A 12,746-nucleotide genomic window follows, 5' to 3' on the forward strand; every position below is an offset into this window, starting at 1 on the left:
GGTACCATTGGATTCAGCGGGTCAAAATACATAAGACTACATAGTTTTTATCCTTTACCTCTTTAATGCATACGGGATCCTACCCAGCTCCTGGACTATTATTGAGGACCCATAATTTCTGAACAAATTACACATTTTTAACAACTTTATGTAATTATAGTAGGTTTCACCTATTGGTATTTTGAAACAAAAATAGTATTTTTTAAATATAATTCAAATAATTTAAAATTATAATAAGAAATTGAAATTTGTGTTTAAAAATAATTAGATTTCAAGGAAAAGTTCGAAAAATTTAAAGTTTTCCATCGAAAATTGGTTTTTTCAAACGAAAATTAGAACTTGAACAGGATTTCGAATTTTTTAAGAGTTTTTGATTATGTTAATGGTTTTTGACGCAAATTTTTATTTTTAATTTGAAAAAATATATTAAAGAAGATTCACAATTTTTGGTTATGTTTGGGCTTTTCACCAAAAATCGGTATTTTAAAACAAAAATTATATTAATAAATTTATACTATATTTTTAAGTTAAATTTCAATATAATTAAATTGACCTATTTTATTGTTAATTTTAATCTAATTAATTCATTCATTTTGCAATCAAATTATTTTAATAAATTATTAATTAAAATTTATATTTATTAATAAATTTAATTTTTCAACCATTTTTGATTATGTGAATGGTTTTAGCCGGAAATTGGTATTTAAACAGATTATATTTTAACAATTTTAAAGGAGATGCACGATTTTTTAACAACTTTAGGTTATGTTGGCGTTTTACATCGTACATCGGCATTTTGAGTAAAAAATCATTAAATTTCAAAGAAGATTACAATTTTTTACAATTTAAGTTAATTTGTTAATGTAAACGTTTTCCTCTGAAATCGGTATTTTGAACAAAAATGATCATTTTTGCAAAATTTAGATTTTTTAAAACATTTTTAGGTGTTGCTTATGGTTTTTGTCGGAAATTGATATTTTTAATTTAAAAAATGATATTTCAGGGAAGATGCACTATTTTCGACAATTTCAGGTTATGTTGGTGCTTTATACCAGAAATCGATATTTTGAGTAAAAAGTCATTAGATATCAAAGATTTAAAATTTTTTACAATTTAACTTAATCATTAAGTTTTTCATCTGAAATCGATATTTTAAAACAAAAATTATAATTGTACACAATTTACATTTTTTAAAACAATTTTTGATTATGTTAATGGTTTTCGTTGAAAATTGTTATGATTAATTTTAAAAAAATGATATTTCAAACATTTAAAAAAAAGATGCACAATTTTTAACAATATTAGATTATTTTGACGCTTTACACCGGAAATATTTATTTTAGTAAGAAATCATTAGATTTCAGAGAAGATTTAAATTTTTTGTACAATTTAAGTTAATGTTAACGTCTCTAATCGGAAATCGGTTATTACAAACAAAAATAATAAAAATTTTGTCTTAGCGTTTTATACAGGAAATCGGTTTTTGAACTATTTCAGGTTATGTTAACATTTTTAAGCGGACATCGGTTATTATGAAGGAAAAAGAGATTAGTTTTAAAAGAAGAATTGCAATGTTAAACAATTTTTGCTTTTCTATTCTAGAAGATAATAGATACTACGGAATACAAAAATTTTGTAATAATATTCATTTTATATTTTAATTTAAAAATTAAGTATGTCAAAAAATATAATAATCACGCCCTCATCGCGCGTTTTTTTTGTAGTTATTAAAAAATAGAGAATATAATTTATATCGAAATTTGATGATTTTTTTGGGTGGGTCGAGAAAACTTAATTTTGGAAATCGGAAATTAAACTACGTCGAAAAGTAGCCTTGGTTTTGCCGTTTTTCACGTTCACAAAATATGTTAGAAACAAAATTATTTTTTTCGTGATTTTGATATCGTAAATGTCCATTTTTTACATTTTTCGAGACACAATCGACTCCCTAAATTATTCCAGACTTTTATTTGCAGCCCCCATGAGAGATTATTAAAGTTCAATAGACTCCTGTTTTTGATAATAAATCTTTAAAATCTATAGAAATGTGGAGCAAATTTTTTGAGTTATCTAGAACGTTTATACTGGTAAAAAACGCTAGGAAAATTTAATTATTCTAATAAAAGATAAGTGCGAGTATTGTGAATTTTCTAGAAAATGGCTGATTTTTAAAAATTATGATTTCCTAGGCTAATTAAATTATTTTTTAGTGTTTTTTCCAGTAAAAACGTTTCAGATACCCGCAAAAATTCTCTTTACATTTCTATTTGTTTTAAAATTATTTTTGGAATATTTTTAATAATCTTTGATAGGAGTTCAAATAAAAATTTGTGCAAAGCCAAGGCATTTATCGATGAAATCCAAATTAATTATACTTTTTCAGGGTGCTCATATAATTTTTTTCATAGTTCCATTTCCGATTTCCAGATTTTTTTTCGAACCAACGTAATGTATACAAACAACTGTCAGGTCCTGGTGCAATATAGAAAATAATAAATAAATATTAACTTCTTATTCAAATTTCGAAGTAAACAATACGTACGAAGTGATAAACATTCTAAACTGTAAACTAAATTTAAATTAAATATAATGAATCTGAGTTAAATTTTTTGACCTGGAATCGCAAATCCAAAAATAAGAGACTTTCTTTTTTCCTATTTAAAAATTTCTTTAATGGATTTAATTTTTAATTAATTTATGTAGATTTAAATTGTCAGAAATAGCTCGATAAAATCTTCTTTAACAAATTAATTTAGTGGGAAAAAATCAGAAGTTATTGCTATGATTTTCAAAATTTGAGATAAATTAATAGAAAAATACTTACAGATGCGAATTTATCTATACTGCAGACTGGTAATCTAAAATAAACGTCACCTCTTCTACTTATACTTTCTTAAGAAAAGAAATAAGATTGATGAAAACTCAGGCTTAACAAAAACTGACGCATCTTATGTTTATACAAGTTTTATTATATGAACACAAGAGAATGAAGGGAGAGGGATACCATTAAGGTTAGGGTAAGGAATTTCCCTTTTCCTTGAAAATGTTTTTGAACTACTTCGCGAATTAGTTAAACAAATAAGGTAAATGTCCCAGTAATCGTGATGAAATTTTTCTTGTTATTATATAACTCAAATGAATGTAATTTCTATTTGCGATTATAAAATGCTAAAAATAAGTGAATTTTATTATCAATTGTTACTTTTCACATATGGCTTTAAAACAATATTTTCAAATTATTACCAAGTTTCACGATTACTGGTTTTCAACCAGAAAAAAATGTCTAGAAAGAACAAAAAATTTCGATCAAATTGTTGATTTTTTAAGAAATATGCATGCCTTTGTTAAAAAGGAGTTGAATTGTCAACGAAAAGTGTAATTGTTGATATTTTAACAACAAAATTTTAATTTAAAATGAAAAAAACAGTCGAATTTTACAAACAAAGCGTAATTTTCAATACAATGTTTAAATACTCAACTAAAACAGAATTATTTTTCATGATAATTGCATTTTTAAATAAAAAAATTTAATTTTCTAGAAAAAAATACGAATTTTGAACAAAATACATTAATTTTCAATCAAGTAGTTGAATTTTCACCAAAAAAGTTTATTTTCAACCGAAAAAGATTAATTCGTAACCAGACAGTTGAATTCTAATCTGAACCAAAAATGGTGAAATTTCTAGGAAGTGAATAGTTTTCATACCAAAAATATGAATGTTAAACAAAATCTTAAAAAAAAATTTAGATTTAAGAATTATTTGTTATTTAACCAAATATTTCCTTTCAACCAAAGACAAAAGTTTCGTTCAGATTGTTGATTTTTTAAGAAATATGTATGACTTTGTTAAAAAGGAGTTGAATTGTCAACAAATTTTTTCTCAAAAAAATTTAGATTTAAGTATTGTTTGTTATTTAACAAAATATTTCCAAATTATCAACCAATGAAAAAAGTTTTGTCTAGAAAGAACAAAAAATTCAATCAAATGCTTGAATTTTTAAGAAAGAGGCATGACTTTTTTTAAAAAGAAGTTGAATTGTCAAGGAAACGTGTAATAGTTGATATTTTAACAACAAAATTTTAACTAAGAGAGTTAGTTTTTATGTAAAAAAAAAAGAATTTTCTACGAAACATTAATTTTCAATTAAAAAAAAAAACAGAAACGTATTTTCAACTAAAATTATTAATCCTCAACCAAAAAAATGAACTTTTTAGATAGTAGTTCAACTATCAACCAAAGAGTTGCATTTTCAACCTAAGAGGATGAATTCTCAGCGAAACATGTAACAGTTGATATTTCAACAAAAAAAGATTTAAAATAAAAATGAAAATCAATTGGATTTTATAATAAGTAATTTTCAACAAAATACTTCGGAAAATACTGTAAAATCTACGATAAATAAATAGAAATAAGAATCATTTTTTTAATAAATCTTGAACATCGTTTTTAATACTTTCAAAATTTTAGATTTAAAAACTTAAAATTTTCCTTAAAAAATAAAGTTAATTTTTCATTTATTTGAATTTTTATCTCTGCAGTGAGTCCGAGAAGGTAAAGTCAGGCAAACTGAGTATGATTTTCTACATTTATTATACGTAAGTTTTGGACGAACATTTTTTTCAATTGCTTAATAATGAAGTTTAAATGTATTAATGTACACTGATGATAATGATTGAATAATTAGAATATAAGTACACGAAATTATATTTCACAAAATTGTTATTGATCTTCACAATTAAAATATTCACTTAGTTAGAATAAAAATTTAACAGTTTCTTCAAATTCTTAATATTTTCTTCAACTTCGCGTTTTCAAAAGATATTTTTTAGGACCTTCTTGAGGCTTAAAAAAAATTTGCATTTTAATCAAAATTTCTTGACAATTGGAATAATCCAGAATCTTCTGGAAAATATTTCTTCAGCATTATCTGAATGTCTGTAAAGGCATATCCGTAATTCCTTTTGGAACTTTTAAGCCACGCCTCAAATAGCCTACTCCAGCTTGAATTATGTGAATTGCAGCCTCAACAGTTAATTGTACGCTGCGCTCATCTCCAATTTGCGGATTTAGTTCCACCAAATCCACTGCATTTAATCTGCGTGTTCTGTACATTTCTTCCATCAGGTGTATCCCTTCTCTTAGAGATAAACCACCACGTACTGCAAACAATTATAATAAGAATAATATTTTACTTCATTGAGTAAAAATTCCTGGTGAACTCTTAAGCAAGAGACGAATTTTCAATAACATAGTTTAACTTTTAACCGAACAGTAAAATCTTTAATCAAAAAAAAAAAAATAATTTCTTCGAAGGCAGTTGAATTTTTTATTTTAAAAAGTCACTTTTCAACCAAGAAAAATAAATTTTCAACCAAAAAAGTGACTTTAATAATATAGTTGAATTTTACAATCTACAAAAATACATTTGAAACCAAATGGTCGAATTTTCAAACAGAAAAAGATTATAATGAAAAAATAAAAAAACAGTTGCATTTTTAAAAACCTGTTTTCTACCAAAAGATTAACTAAAAAACTACATGAATTTTCAACGAAACAGTTGAATTTCCAATTAAAAAATATAAGTTTTCAACCGAAAGTTCAGTTCAAAACATTATTTTCAAAAAATAAATTAATTTTCAACCAGGTCATATAAATTTTCACCCAATAGGGTGACTTTTTTATCATAAAGGTTAATTTTCGATCTAAAAGGACGAATTTTTAACAAAATAGTTTGTTTTTTCGACCAAAATATGACTTTAACAAAATAGTTGAATTTTCAAGAAGATAATGACATTTGAAACCAAATGGCCGAATTTTAAAACAGAAAAATATAAAATTTAAAAGAAAAAACAGTTTGCATTTTTCAAGATGTATTTTCAATCAAGAAGATTAATTTTCTATCAAAAGACGAATTTTGAAAAAAATAAATGAATTTTCAAACAAATAATTGAATTTTCAATTTAGAAATGTAAGTTTACAACCGTAAATAGATTACTCAAACTTCAGTTTAAAAAAAAACTACTTTAAAACAATTTATTTTCAAATAGATGCGTTTTCAACAAAGAAAATTAGTTTTAAACCAAAAAATACGAATTTTCGGCAAAATTGAAGTTTTTAAGCTAAAAAGTCGACTTTTTAAGAAAACACTTAACTTTCAAACCAGAAAAATACATTTTCGCCAAGAATGTTATATTTCAATCAATAAAGATGAATTGAAAATTACACTATTTTATAAGAAACTCCTCTTTTTGGCAAGAAAATTTAATAATTTGCTTAACATTTTTTTTCTTTATTGGCTGGAGATTCTTTTCGCGCTGAAAATTTAACTATTTTCTTTAAAATATGCCTTCTTTGGTTGAGTTTATTGTTTTTTATTCAGGATTGAAATATTTTTTGATACAAATGTCAGATGTTACATTTTTCATTGAGAATGCAAGAACTTGCTTAAAAGTGGACCAACTTTATTCAAAATTCAATTTTTGTATCGAAGATTAATAATAATAAATTAAAAAATAATAAGAATTCATCTGTTTGGTGGATAATTCAATTACTTTCTTGAAATATCTTCTTTCTGCGTTGAAACTTCAACCATTTTGGTAGCAAATCCATATTTTTTCGGCTTGAAAATAAATATATAATTAGTTTAAAAATTCAAATATTTTATTGAAAATCGTTTTTTGTTGTTGAAAATTAATTCCTCAACTGAAAAAGTAACTATTACTTTTTTTGTTAAAGAATTACTTTTTTTAGTTGATAATTCAGGTTTTTTTGTTAAGAAATTCGTCTTTTTTTGTTGAAGATTGAACCATTTGGCTAATAATTCTTCTATTTTAGTTGAAAAAATATCATTCTAGTTGAAAATTCATCTATTCGGTAAAAAATCCATTTATTTTGTTGGCATTTTTTATTTTTTTGAAAATAATTTTTTTTCTGAAGATTTAACCACACAATTCTTGGTTGAAAATTGATATTTTTTAGTTTAAAACTTAACAATTTGGTTGAAAATTGATCTTTTTTGATAAAAATTTAACCACACAATTTTTTGTTGAAAACTAATCTTTTTTTGTTAGAAATTCAACTATAAATGCGAATATAATAATTAAAATAATAAACAAGAAATTATGTATATAATCATAATTAATAAATTTAACAAAAGCTATATTTTTTTTAATTCCTCCTTTTTGTTAAGAAATTAATCTTCTTGGTAGAAATTTAATCTTTTTTGGTTTAAAATGTAATTGTTTGGCTGGAAATTAATCTGTTTTTGTTGAGTATTCAAGTACTTTTTTAAAAATTTGACATTTCTTTGCTGAAAATTCAACTACTTAGTTGAAAGTTGAACTATTTGGATAAAATCTAATTTCTTTGGTGAAGACTCATCATTAAGAACACCATATTTCATCTGAATACTTGAAGGAAACTTTAAATACATATTATGTTTAAAATTATTTTATTGTTTGAAGATTTAACTATTTTGTACAAAAAAGAAACTTCTTTGTTGAAAATGTATATTTTTGGGTTGAAAAAAAATTTATTAAAAAAAAAATAATACCAGGAGTTCCGGTGCTGGGCGCTTCAAGAGGATCAAGTGAATCTATGTCGAAACTGACATGAAGTGATTTAGAGTGATCAGGATCGATTTTATTAAGAGCCATATGAACGGTGTCGTGAATACCTGAAACATTCAAGAGATTAAAAACGCTTTTTTTTACATTAATTTGTAATAAACAACATACCGCTTTTCGCTAAATAAACTTAATTGAGTGAATTCTTCCAAATACAAATGTCCAAAATTAAAAAAAGATAAAAAATTATTGGAAAATATTTTACCATATCTTTCAACATCTTCCATGCCAAATGCAGTTATTCCGAACTTTTCAAGCACCAATCGCTCATACTGATCAACAGATCGCAATCCTATGTATGCTATATTTCTGATAGACAACCTGGCATGGAAGAGAAAAATGTTAAATTAGATTCAATAATAAATTAATGATTTTAATGCTTATGAAGAAAAGCTGCAAAAAATATAATACATGGGCTGTTGCCAATCCATTCCGGGAAGATGAGGCCAGTAATCGGACAATTCTGATGTGAGAAGAGCTACCGGCATTCCGTGCACGTTTCCACTGTCGCTTGTCTTGTTTGTGTTAAGATCAGCATGTGCATCCACCCATAAAACGGCAACATCTTTATGTACCTGAAAAATTAAATTACAGACTTCAAACTCTTTCCCCTATTCCCCTCTTTTTTTTAACGTTTGCCTCTATTTTCAAGAAACTTCCCCATTTGCTCTTTTTTTCGATTAAATGCGAACTGAATTCATAGAAGTCAATAAGAAAATCCAACTATATTTTTGGTTTAAAGTTCCTTTAGTTAAAAATTGTACTATTTGGTTGAAAATTTAATTAGTTTGTTGAAAATTTGGTTAGACATCTCTTTTGGTTGAAAGTTGAACCTGGTTGAAGTACTTTGTTAAAAATTCAGGTCGAAGATTGAACTACCGTGAAAGCCTTTTAATAGCCCTCCCTTCTATAGCCCTTCCGAGAATTGACGCCCTGTCAAAGGTAGGTGTAAAAGGAGCTGCGCGGGGTCTGCGGTTGTCACTTAGGCGAGCACTCAAGCGTGAACAAACAAAAGCGGAGCTAGCTCTTGCAGGTTTGTTCCCACCCACCGTCAGCCCGAAAATCGGCGCTATAAAATAGTTTCACTGTATTTTATTAAAGATCCTTTTGCTTTTTTGATTGAAAATTAAACTGTTTTATTAAAAGTACATATTTGGGGGGGGGGGGGATTCTATTACTGTGGTAGAAATTCAACTGTTTCGTTGAGAATTAACTTTGTGGTTGAAAAATTAACTCCTTTGTTGAGAATTAATTTTTGTTGCTGAAGATTTATAATAATTTTAGTTTAAGTTTCATCTAGTAAGTTGAAACTTCTTTATTTTCGCTTGAAAATACATGTTTTTAGCTGAAAATTCAAATCTTCCATTTTTAGTTGAAAATTTATCTTTATTTTGAAAATTCAACTATCTTTTTGAAAATTTTTCTTTATGGATGATATCAACTGTTTTTTTATCACAAATATTATACAATTTTTTGTTGAAATATCAACTATTACATTTTTATTTAGGGACTTATCTTTTTTGGATTGAAAATTCAACTACAGATAGCATTTTTTTCTTTCTTCACTGTAAAATCTTTTTTGGTTAAAAAACCAACTATGTTGTTAGAATTTTATCTTTTTTTGATGAACTCAACTGCTCTTGTTTAAAAATTAAAATCTTTTTTGGTGAAAATATCAACTATTAGTTACATTTTTCGTTGAGAATTTATATTTTTCGGTTAAAAATTCAACTAATTGGTTGATAGAGCAACAAAATTGTTAAAAGATCAATTTATCCATTGATGATTTAATTATTTTGTTGAAAATTTACTACTTTGTTTATTATTATATTTATTATATTATTACTTATTATAATTATAATTATTATAATTTATTATATTATATTTATTTACTACTTTGTTAAAAGTACAGGACGAAGATTGAACTATTTTATCGAAAATTTATTTGCTTTTTTTGTTGAAAGTTGCTTTTCTTAAATGAAAATTATACTTTACTATTTTTTGTTGAAAATTGATTGTACTTAGTTGAATAGTAACTTTTTTATTGAAGATTCTTATTGTCGCGTTGACAATTCGACTGTTTTATATAAAATTCATCTTTTTGGCTTGACAATTCAACATTTTTATTAAATATACAACTTTTTGTGGTGAAAATTCTAATATTTTGGTAGAAAATTCAAAAATATTTCGTTGAAAATTAACTTTGGGGTTGAAAATTCAACTGTTTTGTAGAAAATTTTGTGGAGAATTGTTGTTGGTTTAAGAGTACAATCTTTTTTATAAAAATTTAGTTTATTATACATATCGTAGGTTAAAACTTGTTAGTTGAAAATTTATTTTTTTTATTTGAAAATTCGTCTTTTTTGATGAATTCAACTGTTTTTTATTACAAATTATAATATTTTTGGTTGAAATATCAAACATTACATTTTTCTTTGAGAATTCATGTTTCTTGGTTGAAAACTCATCTTTTTAGTTGAAAATTAATTTTCTGCTTGAAAATGTACCTATTTTGTTAAAAATGTGTATATTTCGGTTAAAAATTCAACTATCGGTTGCAATTTTTTTCTTTCTTGGCTATAAAAAAACATTGTTCAAGAATTCAATTAATTGGTTAAAAATTTAATTATTTTGTTGAAAATTAACTTTTTGTTTAAATTAATATTTTTGAGGTAAAAATTCGACCGTTTTGTAGAAAATTCTACTTTTTGCTTGAAATTTTAACTGTTTTATTGCAAATTCTTCTCTTTTGGTTATAAATTCTACTATTTGTTTTGAGTTTTTAAACTGCAAATTAAACTATTACTTTTTTAGCTGAAAATTAATAGTTTTTAGGATCACATACTTGATTGAAAGTTGAAACTTTTTTTCAAAATTTATTTTAGTTTTTGAGAATTAACCTTTTTTGCTAAAAATTCAACTATTAAATTTGTCCATTAAGATTAATCTTTTTTACCTTAAAATTCAGCAGTTTTATAAAAAATTAAATTTTTGGTTGATAATTTATATTTCCGGGTTTAGGGTTCAACTATTTTGTTGAAAATCCGTATTTTTTGTTTTAATTAAACTGCTTTTGATTTGAAATTACAATTGTTTTTTTTTTATCAAACTATCAATTATCACATTTTTCGTTAAAACTTCATCTTATCGCTTGAGGATTCATAACTTTAGTTTCCAATTTATTTCTTTGGTTGAAAATTTAACTACTTTCGGAAAATTCGTTTTTTAAATTAATTTTCTAACTCTTAATTTAACTATTCCATTATTTGTTGAAATTTTTTCTTTTTTGGTAGAAAAATTAATTTTATTCTTTTTTTTAGTTGAAAATTCATTTCTGTGATTGAAAATTCAGCGACTTTGTTAAAAATTCGTTTCCTTGGGGTTAAAAATAATTTTTTCATCTGAAAATTTACCTATATAATTTTTGGTTGAAAATTTGCCTTTTTGAGTAAGGAATTCATATTTTTTGGTAGAAAATTAACTTTTTTGTTCAACGTTTATCTTTGCGGTTTGACAATTCAACTGTCTTTTAAAACATTCGACTTCTTAGCTTGAAAACTTAAATCTTCTGATAGAAAACTCAACTACTTTGTTGAAAATGTAATATATTTTGACTTTCATATTGAACTCAATATAATACTACCATAAATTTATTTTATATTGAAGAATTTGTTCCCCATTTTGGGATGTAAAGGCTGCAATTAGGTAAATTAGAAACGGAATTTTGGACTTCCGTTAAAAAATTACAAAAATAGGCAAATAAAAAAAGATTAATTTAATTTAATTTTATAATTTAAATATATATATTTTTTAATTAACTTTATTCTCTCGAATCAAGTATCATGATAGATTTTTAAATACATACTTTTACATGTCCATCAATGGTGCCAATTCCTACGCTATGATCTCCTCCTAAAGTGACGACTGTTCTGTCATCATTCAAGGCTTGCTGAACCATTTCAGATACGCGACTTGTACATCCTGCTACCTCACTCAAATGGATCATATTATCTACACCTGGAATTGGCTCTGTTTTGTATGAGACATTTCCATAATCTTTGACATCTAATCCTGTAGGCCAATAATTAAATACATTAATCTACAAAATAAAAAGAATTCATTTTTCAAGCTTTCTAGAATTTTCTAATTTAAATAACAATAATCGCTGGGGGATTATATTGACCCTCAAAACAATTTTGTAGAAATTGTTGATGTAAGTTTTGGCTTTAGGATCAGGTGAATTGAAACTACTAGGCAGTCTGATAAGTCCCTGAAAAATGAAACACGGAGACGTTTTTTTGGTTAAAGTCGTTTTTATTTTTCAACATACTCTACTTTTAGGTCGATACAGCGAGTTCAACGATTTTCTAACTTTTTGATACCGTCCACACGTTCCAATGATATGCCTACAGCATTAGCTACCGCTCTCAATTTCACTTTGGAATCATTCAACATCATATCATGGATTTTTTCGACATTTTCTGGTGTACTGACCTCTTTTGGGCGCCCAGATCGTACAGCATCAACTGTGCTCGTACGGCCACAACGAAACTCGGTAAACCACTTATGAATCGTTCCAATCGACGGTGCAGAGTCCGGGTAATGCTTATCGAGCTTGGCCTTGGTCTCGGATATCGTTTTCTTGCGAAGATAGTAGTGTTTGATCAAAACTCGAAACTCAGGTTTTTCCATATTAAAAAAAACTCGGAGGTTAGTCGCTTCTCAGTGCTGTAACTTGTAAATGCGTAAACATAAATGGCTGAAGTTTTTACAGGCATCATTTGAAGGATCAAGCTCGAAGAAAATGGTTCACATTAGTGAATACTAATGCCATCTCTTAGAATTTATAGGTACTTATCAGACTGCCTAGTAATTAAGGGCATGTGACGCAGCTAAATACCTATATTACCGACCTCACTTTTTCGGTTCACTGAATCAAAGATATTATAAATAAAATATCGAGCTGAAACTTTGGAAGATTTATTAGGTTACAATAAAGTACGTTTAGGTACTGCAATTTGGTAGGAACTTCACTGAAAATTATTTCATCTTTTTTCTGAACCTTAACATTTTTTGAACGTTCGAACTTTTTTTATACATAAAATATCGGTCTCAAACT

The 12,746-nt window shown here is 25.9% G+C and overlaps 1 protein-coding gene across 2 annotated transcripts in view; it reads right to left on the reverse strand.

The window, feature by feature from the left end:
* Positions 1-4,628: 4,628 nt before the first annotated feature.
* The window catches only part of LOC117166996 (arginase, hepatic), a 13,984-nt gene continuing 5,866 nt past the window's right edge, over positions 4,629-12,746 (reverse strand). For both annotated transcript variants that reach the window (XM_033351524.1, XM_033351525.1), the window contains exons 4-8: positions 11,493-11,698; positions 8,039-8,202; positions 7,833-7,948; positions 7,555-7,677; positions 4,629-5,161 (exon numbers count right to left, since the gene is read on the reverse strand). In XM_033351524.1, coding sequence (XP_033207415.1) covers positions 4,926-5,161; positions 7,555-7,677; positions 7,833-7,948; positions 8,039-8,202; positions 11,493-11,698 — 845 coding nt within the window. In that variant the 3' untranslated portion in view covers positions 4,629-4,925. The remainder of the gene's footprint in view (positions 5,162-7,554; positions 7,678-7,832; positions 7,949-8,038; positions 8,203-11,492; positions 11,699-12,746) is intronic.

This window comes from Belonocnema kinseyi, chromosome 2 (genome assembly GCF_010883055.1).
Source record: "Belonocnema kinseyi isolate 2016_QV_RU_SX_M_011 chromosome 2, B_treatae_v1, whole genome shotgun sequence".
NCBI lineage: Eukaryota > Metazoa > Arthropoda > Insecta > Hymenoptera > Cynipidae > Belonocnema > Belonocnema kinseyi.